Here is a 26620-nt window from a genome sequence, read left to right on the forward strand (position 1 = left end):
CCCAATTTTTCCACATAAAATGATGGTGGCTAATTAACCAACACCAAAAGTTGGCCTATATATATAGATGTCATGTATCCAATGGAGAAAGGAAATCAAACCCAAGAAAATATGCATTGCAGCATAGATTTGAGGTTTGCAACGCCAGCCCTAGTGAATGTCCTCCTATATCTTCTCTTGAATTCACAAGGCCGCCTCTGGGATTGGGAATTTGACCCACTAATCAAAATGAGTTCACTCATCTTAGGCTTTCTAATCCTCTACCTAATACTATCAATCCTTAAACTACCCCTCTCTCTCATGCTAACTCTTCCAACTCACCAAATGCTAGGGTTTCGCAATTCATGGGACTTTTCATTCCCTCTTGCTCTAGCACTCCTCGCGTCGTTCCTCTTGCCTCCACAGCCATTTTGGTACGCCTATCTCATCTGCATCGCCATGTTTTCTCCTTGGTGGAGATCACTTTTTCATGCGCTCATTGTGGCGCCAGAGGAAACCCTAGAATATGTCGTTACTTCTTCTCCTATGGAATCACCACAACAAAGAGATGATGATGTCCATGTTCTCAACGACTACATAGATGGACATGTGCAGCATCACGAAATAGTTATTACATAATATATGGAAATGCACCATAATTATACTATTTCCTCATATAAATAAGTCGTAATCACGTCCAAGACTGACTCGTGATGGTGTCAGTCATTTCGGATGTTATTATAACAAATAGGTTAAGTTTGATATCGTAGTGTTTAAGTTTGGTCGATGCATATGAAGCTCTTTTTTCCTTTATTTCAGATAATTAATTAGGTCCTTTCATTGCAAAATCTAGCTAGATTTACCCTCTCTCTCTCTGATATACTTGATTAATTATTTCATTTATTAGACTATCTGCATAGGCATATGCATATGGAATATTAGTGGAGAAGTTATTAATTAATTCCACGGTGCAAACCAATGCAATCGATAGGAGATTTAAATTAGAATACCATATATACAGATATTCGATCTCGTTACTTCAAAATTCTCCATTGCATATGTCTTGTTTAGTTGCCACACTATCGCTAATGTTGATAATTCAAGAACAGTGTGCACTTTTGTTTTAAACGAAGTGAAAAGAACAAGCTTATAAACACATATTTTTTTTTAACACTATATAGAGGCATTGACTTTGCATGAACAATATTGCATGTCCTTTCACTTTCATGTGGCGCCATTACATGAAAGTTTTTATGTGTTAATTGTATCATTAATTAATTACACGACCATAACTCATCATGCGTTACCATTGCGCGCTCTAAAGCTTCTTCCCAATGACTGGGTATATTATTGGACATTTTAATAAAGAAAATTACATGTTTAAAAGTGTGTGGTTTTCGAAAATATATGTTTTGAATGTTTTACAGTTTTCAATTTTAATAATATTATCCCTTCAATAAGATGTCCTCTAACATGACTACAGCGTCGGTGTAACTTTGGCCGACAAATTTGCTCTTTTTCTTTTTGTAGCCTCTTTTACATCCATCGACTAATTCGACTAAAGACTTTCGATCTTGATTTGGATCATGTATGGCTAGTCATAAATAATGTCACATTATGTACACCATTAGAAGTTGTGTTTTTCTATTTTTTGTTGGAACTCCGTGGTAGTAGATATTAATTAAGCATTCCCATTGTATCGTACAAATTTAAATTTGATTTTCAAGGCTAAAAACGCATTTGGTTCGTTGTAGTGTATATTAGCATCTATAATTATACAAATTTAGAAGTTCCTTATTTCTTGATCTGTATTCGGTAGTTCAATGGTGTCACTCAGTTTTTTTTTTTAATGAGTAAACTATATATGGTTTAATAATCTTATGAGATAATTAGTACGAAAGAATCGAATTGGGTATAATTAATTAGAACGACAATGGCTTCGTCCCATTTATAATGTTTCAAAAAAATAGAGCACATAAATTAAGAAAATGTAAATAAATTAAATGAAGATAAAAACTAGGATAGAGATAGAGAGAATAATGAAAATTTGCAAATGAAGATAAATTAAATAAGAATAGAGATAGAGAGAGTTGATAAAGCAATTTATTTAGTTTTTTGGATTGGGACATTATAAGTGGACAATCGAAAAAGAAAATTGGAACGTTATTAGAAGACATGTCTATGGTATATCCATGAATCCATGAGAAGAGAAGGACGAGGAATATCATTCGAATTCTAAAATGAACGAAAATTTTATTTTTTTTCAGTGCATTAATTTTAATAGCAGATTCATTAATTTTTACATCGACCGAATGCATTAATTATAATAGTTTTTTCATGTTCTCAAGAAAAATGTAGTTCTCACTAGGACCATACTATATAGAGAGATAGAAAGGATCCAATGAGAATAATATTTTTCGTGAGAATGATAATTGATATGAATAAATCATTTTTTTTTACACATATGCTTCTTGTAATGCACAAACATGGGTTTGAATAATAGAGGTAACAAAAAATCTCTCCAATTAACTAAAATACAACTATTTGTCGTTATAAATAGCTTATTCATGAATTCATACTAGCTTATTCGTTATTTTCATTTCTCACGAAACTAACATTCTCACTAATATTCCAATTCTACGGCTGATATTAATTTATTCAAATTTATCGTGTAAAAAGAAACTGACAAATAAGTCAATATAAATCTACAAATAATCCAGTATAAGTCATTTGTAATGCATTAATAGTCATTCAAACTTAAGTTCGAACTCTAGAAGAAGTGACAATTTCACCATATTAACTTAATACGCTATTTATGTATTACAAGCAACTTATTCATATATTTATATCAATTTATTCCTTATTCTCATTTTTCAATGTAATATATGCCACCAAAAAGTAATTATGTGATCAAATTTTATTTTTAGTATATATAATTTACAGTAGCTAATATTATTATTTCATTCCAAAGTCATAGTAGTTCAACTCCAATATATTATACACATACATACGTAGTTGTTACATAAAAACAAACAAATGATGTAAATGTACCATTTTAGAAAGTTGCATAATTAATTACAAGAATGTAGAGTATGTTTATCAGATGTGCCGCATGGAGAGAGAGAGAGAGAAAAAAAAATCTTAAGTTTTAAAACGGGTCGATTTTCTCCAACGACAGACAACCACACTGAATCACTTATATAACCACATATTCAAATTTTAATTCAGCAATTTCAGTGTACTTTTTAGCAAACAATAATCCGATATCTTGTAGATAAATGGGAAGTTCAATAAACTTACATCTTCCTTGGAATATATCTGCATTGAAATGGAAATCTACACGAACGTAGATGGCGACTGATAGATGCCCTAATCAAGCAAATGCTACATCAGATCGTAAGATATACTTGATACCCTTACTCACGTTTCGAGCTTCATGCAGCATGCACTTATCACCATGAACGTGAAGTAGAGCCATCCCTTCTGTCGGAGCTACCTACATAATTTCGATAGTTCAATCATCAAATTACTGTATCACATAATTTTGGATGTGCAACAATATTAGCTAAATAATTCAGTTAAAAATACTGCATTCTCCGATCTCAAATGTGCAATAATCCTATTAATCTAATAATTCAGTTGATGTATATGTTAAGTCCATTGTGATGATAAGGTGAAATTTATTGCAAATGCAATGACACTTACAAAGCTTTTTTTACTTTGGTGTGCAACATGTGTATGGGAGACCAGAGAGGGGACAACACGGTGGGAGGCAGCCATATGATACCAAAGAGACTAATATATATTTGATTATTACGTAATTATATTGGTATAAGTGCTTCCAGTGTTAATTACACCAGATACGTATGATGTGTGCACATAGCCAATATTAATATATCCTTTTTAGATAAGGGGTCGAGATAAGGGAAGCAAGATTGGGGACCACATTTACCTAGTGTTAAGAATTTTTATCATTGCAATGTTCAAGATCCAATGTTAGTCTTTCTGGACTATTGTCTGATTTAGTTGTTTTATTGGACTATACCCCTAACTTAAGAACTGACCTATTTTATGTTTTGCTAAGGGTTGTGACTCCAGAATTAAGTGAAGTTGGAATAGATTAGTTTATGTTGCTCAATGGGATCGCTTTTATACCAACTATTTATTAAGATCACCTGCCACCACCAGCCCACAATCCTCTTGCCCTATCTTTAATTTTTGGTTAGTTCCTGTGGATATACCCAATAATTTTATCAACTTTGAGTATAATCACCTAAAATTAGTCAAAGAAAAGATGAAGTGCAGCTGTGCAGCACCAACTCAGAGACGAGTGAACAAGAAAGGGAAGGTTGTTTAGGTATTTAAACATTCAGTGAGTGATTAAGAATTTGTAGGAAATGGTTTAAGTATCTCAGATATAGGATTTCAAAGGATACAGAATCAAGTTTTGAAGATTTATGAATAGAGCTGTCAAAGGCAAGGTACAAGAGAAAACGAAAGGATTATAAGACGAGAATTGAAGTTTCACTCCTAAAGACTTTTAGGAATAGACATGCTTATCAATATCAACTAAACCTCAATTTATTTCTAGAAGATACAGCAATAGAAGGAATAGAACCAACAGATTTTAAAATGTAATCCACAGACATAAAAGTAAACTGCCATTGAAGGGTATAAAAAGTGAAGTTAATAAGGATGTACCTCAGCAACCAAAGCATTTCTAGGACCATAAAACACAGTCTCCCCTCCAATTAGTGGATCCAAAGAATCTTGGGAGCTACTGTCATTTTTAGATTTGGCTTTACTTTTACCAGGGGCACCACTTAGATAGATCAATAGTGTATAATATGTTCGTCTTCCTTCTCCCAGATTAACGCTCTCATCAATATGTCGACCAAATCGTTGACCAGCACTGTACCTGAAATTTAGATTATTAAGATCAACCACAAGCATATTGACATCTTCTAATACAGATATATGATCAACACTATTCTAAACCAGTGATACAAAGAAAGGATGCATCATCATAGTTCTGACCAGACAGGAAGATCACATTGAAAGTCTAGGTACCATAAAGAAACTCCGTCCTAAACATTTGAAATTAAAGCATTCTCTATTCTTCAGCATCATAGAAGACAATATCTCAGTGACCACATAAGTGGAATCCAAGTCCGCAGATGATTCAAAAATGTCACTAACCGGTAAAACCTTATATTTGGATTCAACCCAACTGCAACTTTTCCTCGAATCTTGAAATCTGAAAAGAACTTGTTAAGTCCAGCACCCCATATTGCTTCTGCAAGAGCAGGATCATCAACAGCTATCCGATCATTGTCTCTATAAGCCTCTCCCATTGTTGGACCAAGACTACCTTGGTGAACGAAACCAATTGACTCTGCAGCATCTCTAAATGCTTTTGACTCGGCAGACGTGAGATAATTTTGGATCTGAAACCTTGAACAGAAACAGAGGAAGGACATATGCGTAACTGTCAGACGAGTTCAAAAGAACTGAAAGAAAAATAAAATACGAACGATGGCGTTTATTGTTAACCAAAGCTGAACAATACCATATGAAAATGGTCAGACCAAATACCCCAACAAATTATAATCCAATCCCACCTTGATTACACAGAAGAAAGTATTTTCAGAACTCAGCAATCAGCATCAACAGATATCTAAATCCTTTTAGTTTCACAAAGCTGTTTATTTAGTCAATAGAAAGGCATAACTAATTCCAATATAATTTTGTCCTTAAACATTAGCCGAAATTATTCTCAAATTCAACAAATTTATTCCCAATTCCGGAACTATTTAATAAATACAGAAAGAACAAAGAATCGGGATAACTTCTATCACACAGTAGGTAACTAGATTTAAATACTGACAGCATAAAATGCAAAACCTAACATCATCAGGGTAAATAATATTTGAACCTCACAAACGATGAAGAAGAAACTGCAGTACATTTATTATTTCAAACGATTAACGGATTCAATCATTAAAACCAACAACAGTCAAATCTTCCAAAGAGGGGGAGTAAAATCCAATCTTGAGCAACGCAATTTCTCCACACACATAAAATGATAAATGAAAAAGGGTGTAACTCACAGTAATCAGATCATCGTCTTTGAGACGAGTGATCTTCAAATTAGACTTGGGTTTTATGCATGGCCAATCGGATTTTGATTTCTTGTTTGCCATGGCTGTTCTTTTCCGGTCTCCCATTTTTCTCTTCATTTTCTGCAGCTCTGGAGATGCTTCCAACTATGGCTATGGAGGAGGATTGATGGGCCGGGAATGGATTCGGTGCTTAAATTATTAATTGGGCTATAGATAATTGTGCTGCTTCTTGGGCCACCAAGGTATAAATTTAAATGGGTGATTTTATCCACAGCCCCATTTTACTCAATATAGTCACTCATATAAAATAATAATAAAAAATAATTATAAATTTACAATTTTACCCTATAATTTGTATATCCTCAAATTAATTTATTTTATAATTAAATTAAAATTCAATTTTTTGTATAGCCCCAAACTACATGTACCTCAAGCAATCACAAGTTATACTCTGCAATAAATAGAGTTTCTGGAAAGCTTTGTTATTTTATCTAAATCAGCATCATGTGCTTTAAAATCACCAAGAACAGTGATTATGCCTTTTGTTTCTTGGGTTTCCTGTTATTGGAGAAAAAGGGGGGGGCTAGGTCACATGGCTACTACTATTCCGTCTTGCAGAGAAAACGCTTACTTGTTAAGATTCACATAAATTTCTTATGCATAAATCAACGGTGGAAGATTTAACATTGAATCTCTCTATCTCTCATTCTCTTGTAAGCTAGAAAATATGTAAGGGTTAGCACAAGCAGAGCAGTTGCAGTTTCTCAAGCACTCAGTTTTGCACTGATCAAGGCTCATGCTAGTATTCAACCAGTATGTTAGTAGATCAGGATGCTTCACCCCTCTAACCTCTACAAAACCATTTCCACTCTCGCAATTAAACGCCCTAACTCTACCACATCCACCAGACCAGTCTTGAAGCTCCCATTCCTTCCTGAACTTGGGAGAAAATCCTCTGAAATACTCGCATCTTTGTGCCTTGTCAACTGCGCATATGTCGTTGGGACCGCAGTGACGGCGGCTTAATTTGCTCGCCATTGATGTTGTTCGGACCGGGAGAAGGTAAAGACAATGGCCTATGTCAAAATTGAAGGCGAAATCGATCGCCTAAAATTGCGATCGTCGGAAATCGAGGGAGGAAGCAGTGGCAGATTTGGAGATTGAAGGTTTCAAATAGAGATGAAGGACGTGAGTTAGAGAATGAGAGACGAGGAGGCCGACGGCGGCAGGGGCAACCCTGCCACTACTATTTTTCGGAAATCTAAAGCGGCAGTGGCGGTGAATTTAAGAAGAAGGGTGGGTGACAAACATGGTTTTCGTACCTCATTTTCGTATGAATTGTTGTCATTTTCCTTTATGTTTTGCTTGTGAGTGCTTGTTTGTACCTTAATGTTATGCTTTGTTGAGATTTGATGTTTGGCATAGTTTTTGGAGTGTTTTCAGGAAAAATCAAGGACTAATTGGAGGATTTTGAAGACATGAGATTGAAGTACGTCTCTAGAGGAATCCGTGAGCGCAAACGGCGACCAAATCCGAGTCCGGACGAGGGAGAACGGAGCAAAACGAGTAGACTGCGCAAAGAGCCCAGTATCCCGCGGTCACCACCCGCGGCCGTGGGGCGGGACCGCGGCAAACTCACTTTCGACACCAGAAGACACCCGCGGCCGCGGGGTGGGACCGCGGGTCCCCTGAGCATCCCCCACGTTTGAAGGCCGCGGACGCGGGCCGTGACCGCGGGAAAAGGGCGGGGCTTCCCCCAAGTGGGCCCAGACGTGATTTTGAGCCCTAAAACCCCATTTTCCCCCCATTCCTCACATCTTTCATCATCCCCCAACATTCAACACACCCAATTTCATCTTCCCCAATACTCCACACCAAAACCCTAGCCTCCATTAACACACCCACCTACCAAGATTGAAGCATTGAAGAGGAGAGAAGGAAGAAAGCAACCTTGAAATAGGATTTGTCACTTTACTCTCCATTTCATTTATGTATCTCTTTGTTTTTGGATTGTTGTTTGTGAACATGTTAGGCTAAAATCCCCCATTGGTTTGGGGGTTAGGCTAGTAGATTATGTAATGGATTGATTATTATGCTTAACATATGTCTTGATTACTTCCTTGTCATTATCTTTTCAAGCTCTAGTATTCTTTCTTGTATGGATTGTTAGCCACTTTCTATGCATTTCTCATTTGTGATTTGAATCGGGAGAGGATAATCATAATAGATTAGGAGCTTGAAACATATTGACTCAATAAACCGGGAGGTTGAGAGTTGGGTGAGAGTTTATCGATCTTATTGTGTTTTTGGGAGTTATAGGTTAGAAGTTGACCGGGGAACGGCAACTATGACCCGTAATCTACCGTTTTAGTCGTCCGGGAGGGGGCTAGAACTAGTTGGGAGATCACTCTAGATAAATAGGAATATCAAGACTAATATTGAGCTAAATTGAAGTCCATTGCTAATCCATCGATGCCTAATCCCTAAACCATCTTCGTCACTTGATTAATCCACTTTGTTTGATTGTTCTTATTTTGTCTTTGAATTTGTTAGTTAATCAAACCACTCACCTCCTTGTTTAGTCTAAATAGCTCTAGCATAATGACTTAAGGTAATCACTAGAATTTGACTACTAATCCTTGTGGAATACGACCTTGCTTCCCTATATTGCAACTACACCGTATACTTGCGGCGTAGTAAAAATAATAGCGAACAGTGGGGCGATCTCTCTTTGTGTGCGTGCGTGTTCTGGATCGCGAGAGAGAGGGTTAGTAGGAGAGAAGCAGAGGCGACGATGGTGGTGGTCAAATCGGCGGCGACCTTCATCGGAATAAGAGGAGATGGAGGCGGCTATGGTAAATTCAGGAAGGAGGGGAGGGGGTTATGTGATTATATCTCGGGGTTTCTGGTGATTATTTCTCAGGAGGAGGCTATACGCATTAGCTGCAAAAAGAAGTGATATTTTATTTGAAAGTTATAACTAAGAGGATAAAATAGTAAATCTACAAATATTTTTTAATATTATTTAATATATTGGGCTACAATAAGAAAATTTGATGCTATGTTTAAAATTACCCAATTTAAATAACATTAGCCCATTAGATTGACCGCAAATTCATCTCTCTCTCTCTCTTTGTTTTTTTTTTTTATTATTATTCTTTTCTTGTAAATGGCAAATTTATCTGAATTAACTGTGAAGATTTGACCATACACAAACATTCAATCCCCTCATCGATCAAAATCTGTCGAACAATATTCATGCTCTCATAAGTTATATACTTGGAGAAATGTATATATATCTACAAAAACTAAGAGAGAAAAATTGTAAAGCAATACCCACAAGACCATAATTTATAGTACTCCCTCCGTCCCACGAAGCATGACCAACTTTCCTTTTTAGTTTGTCATACGAAGCTTGACCACTTTCCTTATATGGCAAAAAAATTACCATTTATTCACCTTTTTACTTTTACACCTACCACGCTTGACACATAAAATACCAATTTATTAAAATCCGTGTCGAAAAGCACTTGGTCATGCTTCATGGGACGAAGGGAGTAGTATATTTATTTTTGCATAAAAAAACAATTAGCACAATATTCTTTAATATATTAGAAGAATCTTAAAGAATGGTTTTTTAAACTATTCTAATTTTGAACCTCATAAAAATTGATTTTATCTCTCTTCTAAAGGCAGAGGCATTGGCGGCGTCTATACTATATTAAAAATACAATTTTCAATTTAAAATTGATTTAGGTGGCAATTTTGTGAATAAAAGAGAAATTAAAGTCAAAAGTTCAAAACTCAAATTAATATATTTGTAAATTTTCTAGCACGTTTAATTATAATTATTATAATTATGTGCAAATAACTAATTGCCATTAACTTTTTTTAAGAAACTATCATTAACTTTTTAATATTCCATTTACATATTTCCATTTAAATATGTTATAATAAGAAAAAAAATTAAAAATAGATAACTTTTCAAAATATTTAATGTGTGATTTCAAATTAATATATATATATAAAGGTGAGCTAAAATAAAAATATTTTTTAGAATATAAAATACTACTCCCTCCGTCCCTGAAATAAGTTCCTCTTTTTCCTTTTTGGGACGTCCCCCAAATAAGTTCCTCTTTCTTTCTTTCCATTTTTGGACAACTACCCCACCACTAATAATACTTTATTTATTCTTACTTTTCACTTTTTCACTACTCCCAATACTAATTATAACACATTTTCACCTTTTCACAACTTTCAATACTAATTATAACATATTTTTCTCCACTATCAATACACTTTATCACTTTTCCTTAAAATCCGTGCCGTCCCCAAAGAGGAACTTATTTTGGGGACGGAGGGAGTACTATTTTCAGCTGTTAGATCATCAATATATATATATATATATATATATATATATAAAGGTGAGCTAAAATAAAAAATATTTTTTAGAATATAAAATATTATTTTTAAATTTTAGATCATCAAGATTTAGGGTTAGTTGTTTGGAAGAAAAATAAATTTGGAATCAACTAAATATCATTGCCAGTTGTCATGTAACGTAACACAAATTAACGAAGTTGACTCCTTATTGCAGCACCCAAGTTCATGCACACATAAAGAGAAAAGGGTGGGAGCCAAAAGCTGAAAAAGTTTTAGAGATTTTAATTTCAGATGTTTTTTTTTCTATTTTAATTTTTTATATTATTTCTCTTATTAATAAAATATTAAAATATATAAAATATTTAATATGCATATCAAATTAAATATTACAATAAAATTTTTAATTTGATAATATATAAAAAATAAATGTAAAATGTGAAAATTATTTCAATATTAAGTTTTTTTTTTTTGAGAGAATTTCAATATTAAGTTGAAAAGCATTTTAAACTCTTTTATCTTTCCTTTTTCATTTTTTATTCTTTCTTTTTGCAATTCAATTTCTATCAAATTAAAGTTGCTCAAAACGACCAATTTAAGAAAAAAGGTTATTTTTTATTTTATTATTATTATTATAAATTAATTTAATTTTTTGCCTATATATATGTTTTTCTCAGGTTACAAATCATATACATAATTCTTTTTTTGTGTATTGGTTTTGAAAGTCACACAAAAAAATCATATATTTATTGATTTTGGTGCTGCCTCATTCTTACACCATCTGGCGTTACTCGTTGATAACAATTTCTGCAAGTCGTCTCAAACCCACCCTTCTTAAGTCTATTACGAATTTTCTCATCAACTTCCTCAACAGCTCTTCTTCTTTTTTCCTTAGGCCTTTCAAGCATCTTTCTAGTAGAATGAGGCTTCACTTTGAATCCCTCAACCATAGGCCACATTTTTCATCATACAATGGTTCTAACCTAAATTTATACGCTTCTAGATATTTTTCTATTGTGTAACAATCGTTCACAAACGTATATGGATCTAACTGCATATATTGAATGGCACTTATTGCATGAATGCATGAGATACCTGTAAGTTGTTGTTTATCTATGTTTTGCTATAATTTTATGTGTATGCATGATGTTGTTATGATATGTTTTTGCTCAAGGTTTGGTACTTTTGAGTATGTTTTGGTGTGTTTGCAGGACTGATGTCGAAGAGAACATTTGTGGTTAACCGTGAAAAAGAATGAGAGTAGCTAAGGAAGATCAATGAGCCGGAGCGCCGCAGCACACCAGCGCCCGCAGCCCCTGCGCTCGCACCCTTTCACAGCCGTAGCCACACCCCCACAGCCGCAGTGACTTGCGGCCTCCGTCCGATAGTGGCAGCAGTCGACATCCTTTAACTTGCAGTTATTTGATTTTAATTAAAAGAGAACGAGACAGGAAAAGAAAGCAGTTCGTGTTTTTTTTTTAGGAATAGGAGTCAGTTCCACAATTTCACTCTAGTTTTCACTTAGGAATTTCTTGTGTCATTGAACTAGAAGAAGACTTTGCTTGATTTGAATAAATTTTTTTGTATTTGAATTTTCATTGTCGTGTGATTTAATTTCCTGAATTGTCAATATTTTCCCTTTTCCTGTGAACTCCGCGAATTACCGTTGGAATTTTGATGTATCATTCAGTAAAGTATTTCTTTATGTTTATCTTTAATGTAATTATGATGTTGAGTAATTCTGCATTTATTGTTTTCTGTTAATGAATTACCTATGGTTCTTTTAATTCTGAATTTAGGTTTTAGAATTAGTGAACGTACGTCTGTTTCAATTCTTATCTTCTTATTGTTCTCTGCTTAATGTTAAGATTAGATATTGTTGTAGAATTTTTTCTGCTCTGTATGTTTCTTTATTTATCTTTTATTTAGAAGTAGATTTAAGGTTTACGTTCGTGATTAGTTAGAAATCTGTGACTGACCCAAAACGTGATTAGAATGTTTGACTTTTTTCCTTTCCTGTGTGTGTGCAATACAAGTTGTCTCCCTATTTAGCTTTCCATGTGAATTGACTTGGGTTAGCTTACTGCGCTATAATTGATCTCATTCTCTTGCGAGTCAACTTAAGTGTCTTAAGTTGAAACAAAATTTGCCATACCCTACATATACAAGAGTCCCCCCCCCCCCGACATTCACCATAAATTTATCTGCCTCATTGTGAATTTAAAATTTTCCACCCAAGGCAGGTTTTGGAATACACCATCTACTATCAGTTCTCAACTTCTCAATTTTTTTCTCAATATCAAGGCATAGTTTTGAACAAACCTTTGACATTGCTTGCACTTTATCCACTTGCCTAACTATAAGTGCAGTCCTTATTTCCTCACACAAATGTATGACATGTTTGTTTCTAGCATTTAGAATGTAACTATCGAATGTCTCTGATATATTGTTATCAATCACATCACTACAAGTATTTTCAGAGATAAAGGCCTTACAGAATTTGTGGACATCTTTATCAAGTGGAATCTTAAAAAGCTGGCATACTTTCTACTTTCATCTTCTCTAGTACTAACATGTACTCTTCTTCATAGGTGCACGTGACAACGCTCCAGAAGATATTCTTCAAGGCAAATCCACTGTGATTTTTCTTTCAATTCATGTAAACATGTCTTGCACAGTTTCTGTGTTTTGCAAGGGATGCCAAATTGCCTACTACATTTTCAAGGCCCTAAAATAAAGATAAAGCAATGTAAATAAATTGCTAAAAAACATATAAACAGACTGCTATTTTAATAAAGTGATACAGTTGACATTAAAAGTGTAAATACAATTACCTTTTGCTGGTCATAAATTAAAGTCCACCCTTCACCATCTATAACCCCTAGATCGTTAAACAAATTTCTCAGAAACCATGTCCACCATTCTTCATTTTCAATCTCAACAATAGCCCACGATATTGGGAACATTTGATTGTTCTCATCTTTCCCCACGACACACAACAAGATTCCACCCAAATATGTTTCTGAAAAACACTCATCAAGCCCAATTACTTGTCTACAGCCCATCTTAAAGCCTTTTATCAATGTGCTAAATCTCAAGTAGAATCATTTAAACACATGTCCTTCTCCCAAAAACACCTTAAACAACCCTCATTAGTTCAGCCACATATCTTCTAAGTAGGCCATAATGTTCATCCACTGACCCTCTCACAAGCTCTAATGCAAGTGCCTTAGCCTTGTACAATCTACCTTTTGGTACATTAGTTGCATACCTCTCTAATATGTCTGCCCCGAAGTACTTTGCTAACAAGTTCGGTCTCATCCTAAACACCTTCACATACTTGTTGGCTATCCACCTTGAATTCATGAGTTTATTATCCATAGACCTGGTGCATGTATGTTTACCATCCCCTCATAGATTTGATCATAAATGCTCCATTACACTTCACATCATTGGCATATACTTTCCAAGTACAAGGAGATGTGCATATTGTCTCACATTGAGTTTTAGAAACCATACTAAAGCGTATGAACCTTCCATTCTCAATAGCCCATTCAGTGAGAGCAGTTCTGCACTGAAAACCATCTTCAAACTGCAACCCAAGCTTAATCTTTAAGTATTTGTGCTTGCACCTTGGATCATACACATTTCTTTTTCGTCTAGGTCGGACATCGTTACACTCATCTGACTCCAATGAATTCACATCACTGTCAGAGCTTCATAATCAGAAATATTATTATCCTTGTTGGGACACAAAAAGATATATTCAACCTCCTGTTTTGATGATACCAAAACTAATAGAAGTCTCTCTAGACTAATACTCTTTTCGGACTTAAGTGTTTTAGTCCTCTCTAGTTTAGACTGAAGCGACAAAGACTGAAGACCAGTGTTTGAAGACACCAGACTGAAGAATGAAGATCGTTGACTAAAGCAAGATTGAAGATACTTGATCGACAGAGCCGACTGAAGGAATGACACTAAGGACTAGTTGACAATACTCGGACTGATACTTTAGAATGCATCAGTTCGTTCCTCAAGAAGCTGAAGAAGTCAACCGCCGTACAAGGTAAATTTAATGTAAATGACAAAAGCATTAAATGTCGAAGATAGGAGATCGTCCTTCCTAACACAAAGCTTCTCTTTCCGTGTCACATCGGCCTGCAAACACCATCTCCAAGCGAAAGAAGACATTACCACTTTTAGCTTTATGGAGAACAGAAGATTGAAGACTTGAGCCCAAATTCAAGCATGTCTCACAACGACAATTTCTGAAGAACATCTCCTCCAGCGGATCAATTCAAGACCTTGCCTATAAATAAGCTCAACGTTCAAATTCACTCTTCACCGATTCAAACACATAAGCTGAACCTCTGCCGAATTTGCAACTCAGCCTATTTACAACCATCCAAAGTTTGAATCGAAGAAGAGAATATACAAAGCTCAAATCAGATTCCTGATTACCTACATTCTCTTATAATACTTAGGCAATCCATTGTAAACCTTTAGCCTAAGTTCATATTATAGAGAGCATGTTCTCTGTAATTTAGTTGGAAGATCAAGCCTTTTTCAAACGAGCAAAAAGAGAGTTTGAGTGATAGATTTTTAGACAGTTGTCTAAACTCGAAGATTTCTCAGCCCCCGCAAGCAAGACGTGTGAAGTCTTAGCGTATCTGTGAGATTGAGAAAAGAGAAGAGAAATCCAACCCAGCTTATTGATACTGAAACAACTGTTTCAGTCGTAAGGTTTGTTGTGCACCCGTAAGTACAAGCGAGTACTCGTCCGCCTGATTGACTGACCGTGGAATGTAGGAACGTGTTTCCGAACTACGTAAAAATCTTGTGTCGTTTACAGCTTTCAGTATTTCCTTTTGATTTTTGTTTTCAATAATTCTATACTGAAATTGTTAACTTAAAAAGAGAAACTTTAAAATCCGTAACTTGTCGCACTAAAGGATTTTTATGTTCACTTAGCTTCCGCACCTGCGTGAGAACTCCATCTGATAATTCCCCAGTCTATTGGAAAAGAATTCTCACTATACTCTGTGTTTACCTTTACTTGACTGAACTCTCTTTCCTGCAACTGATCTTCTTCTTCAGTTCTCTCTCTTATACTTTCAGTAAAAAAGTTTTAAAGAATCCTACTGGTGTATCCCCCCATACACCAGTTCAATAGCACCCTACGACCCAACAATTGGTATCAGAGCAGGTTGTTCGCAAGAACAAACTGCTTTAACCCGGTTCTACTGAACTAGATCCTCTTTTTATTTGTGTGCTAAGTGCGTTGTTTTACTTGCCTTATTTGTTTATTATGGTGACTAACTTTAGCAGACCAATTTCTCTACCGACATCTCTGTGAATAACTATGAAAAATGGAGATTCAAAATCAAAAATTTTCTCACCGCACAACATTACAGAATGTGGGAAGTCATCACCAACGGCCCAATCATGTACTTCAAAGGAAATGGTGACCTCACAACAGAAAAAAGAAAACAGGTCGAGCTAGACAATCTTGTGAAGAACATCATCTCCGGTACAGTACCAGACAAACACCTGACGAAGATCATGAAGTGTGAAACAGCTAAAGAGATGTGGAACACTCTTGAAAGAGTGCGCATTGGATCAGAAGAAATCAAGAAGAATTTGCTATCAATCGCTTGCCAGAAATTTGACAACTTCTAGATGTTGAAGAATGAGTCAATCGAATAAATGGAGACCAGATTCAATCAAGTGCTTAGCGACATTCAAGCTATCTCCAAGGATAAATACAATCAAAGGGAAGTCAACCTGAAGATCCATCGTGCACTACCAACAAGCGACTGGCAAATATATGTCGTTTCTCACCAGAACAACCTGGAATCAACCTTCTATCAACAAAAAAGCTCTTCTCCGACCTAAAGGCGAACGAGTTCGACATCAATTGAAGGAACAATTCAAGAAGGACATGAACATCTAACGAAGATGCTCTATCAGCATCGAAAGGAGCAGCACTAAAAGCATCATCAAAGGAACAAAGAAATCAGTCAAGAAAGTCGACTGAAACTGACGATGAAGACGTCTTCAGTCAGTACGCATTGCATACTGAAATATTTAGCAAAATGGAATCCAAGTTCAAGAAATACTAAAGGAGTACAGACAGAAATATTCCAGGAACAAAGATGAAGAAGAGAAGTCATCTACTCGCGACTTGAGTGAAGTCGGATGTTTTGAATGTGGCAAGAAAGGTCACTACAAAACTGACTACCCAGAGCTCTCTTATTTAGAGAAGAAGAGACTGGGAAGCCGAAAGAGATAAGAAATATGGAAAAGGAAAGGCAGCAATGAAGGCTGAAGATACTGATGATACATACTCATCAACCGAATCATCATCAAGCTACTCAACTGAATTTGATAAAAGTCAAAATACTCATGGTAAAGGATGCTGAAAGCTCATCAGACAACTTCAGAAATCGCTATGATTATGAAGTCGGCGAACTAAGGATGAGATCCTTGAATATTGATTCTGATGACTCCTACGTTTTTCCAGAAGAAAATTAGAGTCCCAAATACTATCTCTAGAAGAAGTAAAAGAGTATGATCAAGTCATGTGTGAATTAATATCAGTTATTAAGAAATCTCTTTGAGAGACTCTTAAAAGAAAATCAGAGACTAGAAAATGAAATCAGTAAAGTGGAGTTCAAACAAGAAACAATCATTCTCTACTTTCTAGATGAGTTAGACATGGATGAACTGATCGTGGAAAACAATAAATTGATGAAGAAGATGGAAATACTTCAATCAGAAAAGACCAATCTGTAGCTTCTACTCAAAGAAACCGAGAATGATCTGAAGCGATCTTCAAGGGAACTCGATGAAACCATTCGAGAAGCAGTTCAACTGAATGATCAAACAAATCAGTGGGTGAAGAAGTGTATGAAGAAATCCCCAACGATGAATCATTTTCCCTCAACCACACTAATAGACAGTGTTGGAGGAAAATTAACTGCAGAAGATAAGGGCAAAGAAGTTGAAGTAACTGATGATATTGAAGAGCCGAATGAAGACACATCAACTAAGTCTACAGATACTGAAGAAGAATACAGAATGAGAAGAATGATGCCGTATCCGTATGTTCCTCCACAAACTACCTTGGTCGATCATCCGAAAGATACTGGAAGGGACAAAACCCAATGGTACATCATCAAAGCCATCAGGGAAAGTCAAAGCACACACACCAGCACAAAAAAAAGGATGAAAGAACTACTAGACTGAGATTCCACCAGTCTGGATCACTGAAGAAACAATACCCTCGACAACAATTAAGGGGGAATCATGGAAGAATGAAACACTCTCAGTTCGTGCAAAGGAATCAAACATGGAGACAAAGCAATCATCAGTCCAGATTATATCAGTTATTTGTTCCTCGCGCTCTTACCAAAGCACAACCCAAAGTGATTGATATTGATATTGTGACAAGAGAGGGAAGAATACACAAACTCCTCAGGGGATCGACCATATACTTACTGCTAACGGAACCTAGTTGTGAGCATAGAAGCTATAAATTTATTTGCATGGAGTCTACACCAACGGGCTCTGTCACCGTGTCTTTCTTAAATTTTGAAGTCAGCGAGTTAACTTTTTGTAGTTTTGTATTTAATTTGTTTCATATTTCGAAGTCAGCGTATCTAATATTTAATTTGCTAATTTCATTCATAAAATCATACTCTCTCCGTCCCAATAATAACATCCCCAAAAATAAGGCATGCAAATTAAGAAAATATAAATAAAGTAAGAGAGAGATAAAGTAAATGAGGAGAGATATAGAAAGAAAAGTGAAAAATTAAGAGATTGATAAAGTAAATGAGGAGAGAGGTAGAAAGAGTAGTGAAAAAGTATGATAAAGATAAAGTAAATGAATAGAGAGATAGAGAAAGTAGATAAAGTAAATTATTTCATTTTTTGGGTTGGGACACTATAAATGAGATGCTCAAAAAAAAATTGGGATGTTATGATTCGGACGAGGGAGAGTGACGAGCCTGTTTTTCGTGCTCTTTTTGTGTCTATTTTTAGGTTTAGATCGAGTCTTTTTGCATGTTTTTGTGTGTGCTTATGCCTGGGAGGGCATGTTTTGGGCACAGGAAGTGTGCAGGAGGCATAAGGAGGAAACCAGCTCCATTCCGCGAAAGAGGCAAGTACCCAACTGCAAGCAAGAGCACAGACCATACTATGCCCACATCGAATACCGCATGGGATCGGATCGTGTTTGGGCAGGAGGCCCAGATGAAGCCACATGAGCAGAAACAAGGGATTGAAGGCAAAGGAAAAGAGGTCAAGAGAGAAGTTGAAGTTGGGCACAGCCTGAGTGAATAGGCACAGGCAGGAGAATCTGCCCCTCGGGTCCAGAAAAGAAAGGAAATCCACTTACCTTCCATAGCTGAGATTCTTGTCATACCGGAGACTCTACAGATCCTAGGGCACACCATGGAAGGAAAGAACCAACCATGCAAACCCTAGCCCAGTCGCCACCTGTTCTGGGCCAAGCCCTAGCCCATGCCTTCTCTATAAATATGGATGCACCTGCCAGAGTTCAAAGTCTTTGACGGTCTGTGAGTTGAAGTTTCGGCGGTGTACTGATCCAGGACGACCCCCTACGCGGCCACTTTCCTTTAATAGCTTTCCTTAGTTTATGTTCATGTGTTGAGTGACTGTGAGGTAGATACACGGCCACAAGCCACTTTACTTTTCTGTTTTATGTTTTGTTCGTCTATGATCGGAGTTGGTGCCGGCAAGTACTTTGTTTAATTTTCGCCTAGATAATTTTCTATTCAAGTATGTTTTTCTTTATTGACTTTGCCTTTATTTGTACGTTTATGAGTAGCTAAGCTCCTTAGCCCGGTATGGGCTAGTGGAGGTTAATATGGGATAATTATAATTCGTGAGGTCAAAACGGGCACAGGAGTTGTGCAATCACATTCCCGAAGTATTTGGCCTGATGCCAATACAACTTGGGCAAATTCAGAGCTTCATGCGGCCGATGCGTTCTGGGCACAACCAAGTTACAACCAACAAGTGGAACCGTTAATGGAGAAATCCGGGTCCACATAGTGCGGCAAATGTGGGAAAGGTGATCGTAGGTCCTCGGACATGCTTATGGGTCATTTGGGTCCGTCAGCCATATGAAGGGCACGGATGAGGATGGGGTAGGCTGCGCACGTGACGAGTAAAAAAAGAGGCCCAACCTATTGACTACTGTCCATAACCAAAGATGTAACCGCACAATGAAAATCCTTGAACCTATGACCGAAAGAATTATCTCATATCAAACCAAGACTATGCCCAGACCAGGTTCTTTTTATTACTGATTTTTTTCTCTTGTGTTTTCTCTTTCAGCTTTTACATTCTGCCCATATATAGATTTCAATTCTGTTTGGTCACAGATTGACGAGTGACACCTTTGCCCAGAGACGGGCATCCAAATATAAAGCTTGTGACACGAGTACTGTGATACACCGATTCCCTGTGGGTTCGACCCTATTACTTGCCATTAATAGTAACCTTAATTGCAGGGCATATATAGGAAAATACAAATATCATTTGCCCGAAGTCTCACGACGAGCTTCGGCAGGGAGTAAATTATAAGAGTAGACTTCACAATTAGTTTCGCAGTCATAGTGGGTGTACATTTTTTATTAAATTGCGGCTTTATTAAAAAAAAAATGTGCTCGTCTAAAAGTAGACTAAGGGTTGAGTCTCATTAAAACCCCTTTAAGGAAAACCTAGAGGAAAAAGAGTGCTCGTCTAAAAGTTGGAGGGGGTGTACATAAAATCATAAATCTTACATTTTGAAGTCAGCGTTTCTCTTCAACTTTAATTTATTTTTTAAATCATAAATAAAATGAATTTTTAAATGAGAAGTCAACATCATCCATTTTTTTAACTTTTCGTAAGGGTGTTTAACTACTTTTACCCCAAAAGTGCCTACAAAACTCATATGTGAGGATATAAAAGTTATATACTTTATGAAATAGGTTACTCCTATATATTACCACTTTATCATTCTACCACTAGACCAACACACGCGCACAAAATAGACTCAGCTTTGATTAAGAGGTAAGTATTCTAAACATGACTCTACATATATACTAAATGTTGTTCACTATAATTGACAAAATTTCATAACGGGTTGATAGTTATACGATTTTTCTACTTTTACTCTTTTTTTTAAACATGTTTTCAATAACATGTGTGACGCCAAGGATAGAAGTAAGGAGTGATCGTTGGTGCACAAGGCACGGACAAAAAGCGACTCATGTTAAGGATTCGAAGTGGGGAGTATATAAACGAACCAAAACACACCAAAAAGATAGGGATTCCAAGAATATGCAGATATGGAATTACATATTCAGTGAGAGCTTAAATGATTTAATAGGCGCTACTCATATTTAAAAAATTCATCTTCGTTTATGATTACCATGTTGAAGAAACTCCAAGATTAAGCGTGCTTGGCTTGGAGCAATTTCATGATGGGTGACCCCATGAAAAGCTTCTCAAGGAGCGTGCGAGTGAGGATAAATCATGCTAGAAAAGACTCGTATTGGTTTGCGGAGACAGTCGTCACTTTTTTAGTATAGCAAATAAACACAACTAAAATTTCTCAATTAACTTACAAAAAGGACATTGGCATGGTTTCAATTTCCATGCTCGTATAAAATTTAATTGAAAAACTTAGGTGCATCGGCAAAGTTTATGCCCAATCATTTTCATAATTATTGATACATTTTTAGTATGTATTTTTCTATAGATCGAAAATGGATCATTGTAATTTATGGCTCAAACTTTGTAGTTGTTTTTGTCGTTTGTTGTGTTATTTTCTGAACATTTTAGTCGTAGTTTTCTTACGGAGTCCAGTGTAGTTTTTTATTTTATTTTTTTGAATTAAGCTTAGTTTATCATATTTATGGAATTAGGTATTCTTAAGTTGAAATGAAAGAAAATGGTGCCGAAATGTAGAGATCCTAAAAATGAAAAAAAAAGCATTAAAGAGAATAAAAGAAACTCAAGTCGCCATAAGGTGACAGTGAGCCCAAGCTCACTTGGAGCATCAAACTAGCAGGAAGTGGTGTCACCCAAGGTGACAATCACCCTATGGTGATTTTAGATCAAGAAATATGCTTTTTGTGTAGTAGAAGTCATGGTCACCTTAGGGTGAGCACCACCCTACGGTGACTAAGACAATTTTTTTTACAGGAATTTAAGTGAGAAGTGGCAGTTTTCTCAGAACTCTAAATTTCTCCTTGCAATTTTATGCTCTCAAACTTGTAGAGAATATAAAAACACTAAGTTTATGTAGGATTTACTTTACAAGCCATCATTGGAGGAAGAATTCAAGTTAGTTCTGTAAGATTTTTATTCTCTTTTTCTTCAGTTTTTATTTCATTAATTATTTCCTTTTTTTGCATGAATTATTTTGTTATGATGAATTAAATATCTAATCTAGGGCTTGATGATTTAATTAGATATTATTGATTTGCTTGTGAATTAGTGATGCACGTTATTTAATTCAATTGTGTTGTTATTCAATATAGCAATTGATCACTGCTTTTATTATGTTTGCAACGTGTGAGATCGAGCGAATAACTCGTTATTTGACTGTGGTTGAATCAGAATTAGAGTTAATAAAAAACGTATAGTCTAATAATTGGTTAATTTACATAATTTAATTAGCGCATACTCTAACTTGAATGTCAAAGCTATGGTTTGAACATTTATGTTAGGGAGATTTTGTGAGTATATTAGCCGTGCACTATTTTCACTTGCTTATTGATTTCCCGAGAAGATGATCCATCGTCCCAGAATCCTTAAATCTTGAAACCTTTATTTTGTTTACCGTCTTAAATTTATTTCTTGTTGCTTGAGATAGATTACTTGAAACATTGGATAGATTGTGTAGAATTTATTTACTTTTACGTGTGTGATACATAAATTGATAGCACTGCTAAGTCTTTTTCGTGGAATTACTTAGGTCAACTCATGACACTACAATATACTTCATTTTCTTGCGAGCAATCTATTTTAAGCACAATTTGGATTGAACAAGATTGAATTGTATTAAATGATATAAACTTTGAACTATAAAAAAATATCTTAAACTTTCCTATGAAAGTTGTAAAATCAAGCTCAATCTTTAAAAAATGCAAAAAAAATGCCCTAGCCTTTCATGAAAGTTACAACATGACATTTCATAAAAATTGTAAAACTAGTCTGAGCTTACACTTTCGGGCTCAAACTATAACGTGGAAGACTCGAAATTGATGTGTATATGTTCCGAAAACTTTGTTTCACTAGAGTTAAACAACGTCATTTAAGTTTAAGAGTTGAAAGTGATGTTCAACAAAAGATGATTATGTGATTTTGTTGGGAACAATAAATTTGAAAAGTGTTCCGGTGTATGCTCATGCTATTTTTGTAACTTTTATGAAATGTCATTGGTTTTCTTGCACTTCTAAGATCGAACCATTTTTGTAACTTTCATAAAAACTTGTGGCAATTTTGCATTTCTTTTTAAAGGTCATGAATTTGTACCACTTTCAACAAAGTTCAGGAATCAGGACATTGTTTTTGCGTTTTCCATAAATGGGAACTTTATGAAAGTTCAAGTTTTTTTATTTTTTATTTTATTATATTTATTTTTTTTATTTATTTTTACATTTTTGAAAGATTGGGCCATTTTTGCAACTTTTAAGAAAGTGTATTTTTACATGTATTTTTAAAAATTTCAGCCAGTTTTACAAATCAATACAAAATTTGGGCCATAAATTACAACTATCAAACGAAAATGGTGTCCCGATCTCTAATTCAGAAAAGGTTAAAAAAAAATCATCCGGCTAGTGTATTAATCACAACTAGCATTTGCACTCGTACAACGTACGAAAAATATTTTTATATTTTATAAGTAAAATTGATTATCATTTGATTATTATATAAAAATTCTAAATATAATTAAAAATACTACTCCCTCCGTCCCACGAATCTTGAGTCACTTTTTTCTGCATGGGAATTAAGGAGTTGAAAATTAATATTTTAAGTGTGTAGGTAATAAAGTAGAAAAGTGATAAAGTAGAAAAATACACAATTAACTAAGATAAGTTTAATTAGAACCCCTTATTTTTTTTCCTAATTCTTACTATATATAGAAATGACTTAAGATTCTTGGGACGGCCGAAAAAGGAAATTGACTCAAGATTCGTGGGACGGATGGAGTATAATTTGAGATAAATATATTTTAGTTTAATATAAAAATAATAAAGAATAATTGATATTAATAAAAAATGATATTGTGAAAAAAGAAAAAAATATAAGTTAAAAGATAATTGAAAAAAATAGATTTATTCAAAAAAAAGAGGAGAGAGGAGAGAGATTTTTTTTAAGTTTTAATCTTTAAATAAATATAATTTTATATTTTAATTCCAATATTTACATAACATATATCAAATTAAAGCTCTTGTCATTATCTTTAATTTGATATGCATATCAAATATTTTATAATTAGTCGAATTTCACAATTTTAAAAAAGAAATAAAATAGAAAAATAAGAAGTTAAAGAAAAAAAAAAGATGTATAGCTTATAAATTAATAAACTTTCAATTTTATTCTAACTACAAAATTGCCACTCAATTTTGAAATTGATTTGAAATCAATTTGAAATTGAAAACTCCCTTTTTCTTTTTTAATATAGTATAGATTAAGATCTAATTAGGATGGATGAATTCCATCCACAATGGTTTCAAAGTGTGCATCTTTATAAAATACTAGTATACGCTCATTTGTGCGATGCACGACAGACATTGAAATTAAACGATAAATTTAAATAAATAAATTATTAATAATAATAATAATAATAATAATAATAATAATAATAATAATAATAATAATAATAATAATAATAATAATAATAATAATAATAAATACAAATATGTTTTAAGAATAAAATATAATAATTCATATCAATTACTCAATAAAATTCTGAATTTAAAAATGTAAATTTTCAATTTATACAAAGTGTAATGATGTTATAGTTGCTAAATAAATTTAAAAATTATCCGATAATGAAAATTTTCATTATGCATATTATATTATATATTATTATTAATCATAACAAATATTTTCATACAACATAAATAAAAAGTTGTAAATCTATAATGAGGAGACAGAAAATAAAATATTTAAAAATTTTCATAACTATTCATTTTAAATTAATTTTTGATGATTTTTATACTATATTAAATTTAAGATACATATTATTGATTTTTTTTCATGAATCAAATTTGATGATGTTTAGAAAATAATTAAATTATAAAAAATAAAAAGAAAAAATAGTGAAAATTTTGGTGGAAGAAGAGAGAAAAAGATAGGGAAAACATGGAGGGAAAAAAAAACTCCTCTTTTATATAGATTATATAGATATTTAAAACCAGAATCGAGTTTAAAATAATGATTTTTTTCTCTCTTAGGAAAAATTATCAATAATAGTTATTATTTATGATGTAATAATTCAAACTCACATTCTATTAGCTGGATACGTTTAATAAGTTGTACTTCACTTCCCTTTTTAAAATGGTGAATTTTTGACAATGAACACGAACCATTGGCATGAAAACCTTGAGAGCGCACATCAGTTTGTTAATTAATGAGCTTGATTACAATTTATTGCGCATTTACGACTTTTACCTCCTATCAGTCGAGGTTACGAAATTAATACTCCTAGCGCAGTCTGTTGGTAAGACGCTTCCCCTCCAACCAATAGGTCAGGGGTTCGAGTCACCCTAGGAGCTAGAGTGTGAGTGGGTTTTTTCCTTTCTTTGGTTGTAACAAATTTAAAAAAAAAAAAATACTCCTATTTGTTTGCGAAATTAATTTAGCAATGCTGAAATAGAAATTTTATTAAAAAAAACTAAAAAGGGAATCTAAACTTATAAGAGCACAGACGCAACTGAGGGTCGAACCTCATTAAAACTTCTTTAAGGTAAACTCAAGGAAGTGCTCGTCTAAGGAGAAAATAAAAAGGAGAACTGGAGGTGAGCGGAGGAAATTGCTAAAGGAAATTAATTTAGCAATGATATATCTTTTCTTCTGAGTTCGCATACTGATCAAATACCTAAATAAGATTTTGAATTATACTCCTAATAAATAAATAAAGCTAGCAATAATCTATATAGTATACGTCTAGAAATTAAGTGATATATACTTTATCTGGTCCAGACTTTAGATATTTAATTTAAATCAGGACCTTAATTTCTAATTAATTATGGCGAGCTGTCTCTGTAGGCCGTCTTTGTCACTGATGGTCAAACCATTAACCATTGAGGCAAGAGTTGCTTTTGAATAATAATATAGAAAGAACATCCCAACTCCAATTAAAGTTCCAACCTATGAAATCTTCACATGAGATCCTCGGTCCCACTATTTTGTGTATCACTGTATACCACTATTAATTTATTTATTTTATAATTATTTTTTATAAAAATAAAATATTATTATATTATAAACTCTAACTAATATTTATAACTAAAAATTGAAATTTTAAAAAATTATATACCCTAACTTTGAATTAATGAACCCAAATAATGAATTACTAATTCAAATAAATATAAAAGAATAATTATAAATCCTAATTGGATGAATGAACCCTTGTTAATTATCTTTTAATAATATTAAAGCATAATAAATTAAAATTGAAGAAAATATAATTAAAAATTATAATAAATTAAGAGTGGTACACGGTCGTACACACAAAATAGTAGGACATAGGATCCCATGTAACTCCTTATTATGAAGGTGCTCCTTTTTTTTTTTCCAGACAATAATATGAAGATGCATTGGTTTCGCTATTTCAGATTACCTTCAAAAAGGAAAAGTATGTGCGCAGTTGATTCAAAAATTCAGTTACTCTTTTAAGACATGATTCTATTATAAATGTCACATTTTTCATAATGAGGTGTTTTATTACAAATGTCTTATTTATTTTTTGATAAATAATTAAAGAAATTTAATGGGTTCACCCACCATATTCTCTCTATACTTACTTTTAAAATAATATTTAAATAATTTCCACCAACCTACTTTATCTACTAATTACACAATTCCTTAATTTTCGTACCCAAAAA

General features: G+C 34.1%; 1 protein-coding gene and 1 long non-coding RNA gene across 3 annotated transcripts; one reads left to right on the top strand and one right to left on the bottom strand.

The window, feature by feature from the left end:
• Positions 1 to 3175: 3175 nt before the first annotated feature.
• On the bottom strand, positions 3176 to 6289 carry LOC130993535 (uncharacterized). 2 transcript variants are annotated; one of them, XM_057918459.1, is made up of 4 exons: positions 6090 to 6289; positions 5179 to 5426; positions 4681 to 4897; positions 3176 to 3475 (listed from the first exon to the last, which is right to left on the bottom strand). In XM_057918459.1, exons 1-4 carry the CDS (start codon positions 6216 to 6218, stop codon positions 3353 to 3355), a joined length of 717 nt encoding a protein of 238 aa, XP_057774442.1. In that variant the 5' UTR covers positions 6219 to 6289; the 3' UTR covers positions 3176 to 3352. The 2 variants fall into 2 exon arrangements, with proteins under 2 accessions (XP_057774442.1, XP_057774443.1); XM_057918460.1 differs by having other exon boundaries at positions 5179 to 5433; positions 5946 to 6180.
• A 5-nt stretch (positions 6290 to 6294) lies between these two features.
• Positions 6295 to 8201, top strand: LOC130993537 (uncharacterized). The gene is made up of 2 exons (XR_009091696.1): positions 6295 to 7397; positions 7545 to 8201. It is a non-coding gene; the product is annotated as an uncharacterized LOC130993537 (long non-coding RNA).
• The last annotated feature ends 18419 nt before the right edge of the window (positions 8202 to 26620 follow it).

The sequence above is a fragment of the Salvia miltiorrhiza genome, chromosome 7, assembly GCF_028751815.1.
Source record: "Salvia miltiorrhiza cultivar Shanhuang (shh) chromosome 7, IMPLAD_Smil_shh, whole genome shotgun sequence".
In the NCBI taxonomy this organism is placed as follows: domain Eukaryota; kingdom Viridiplantae; phylum Streptophyta; class Magnoliopsida; order Lamiales; family Lamiaceae; genus Salvia; species Salvia miltiorrhiza.

What these genes read in the sequence shown, in the direction of transcription:
- LOC130993535 (XM_057918459.1), bottom strand. Translation starts at nt 6,218, where the DNA reads ATGAAGAGAAAAATGGGAGACCGGAAAAGAACAGCCATGGCAAACAAG. An exon ending in AAGACGATGATCTGATTACT is followed by an intron (nt 5,427 to 6,089) that starts GTGAGTTACACC and finishes TCAAGGTTTCAG; the next exon opens with ATCCAAAATTATCTCACGTC. An exon ending in CCAAATATAAGGTTTTACCG is followed by an intron (nt 4,898 to 5,178) that starts GTTAGTGACATT and finishes TCTAAATTTCAG; the next exon opens with GTACAGTGCTGGTCAACGAT.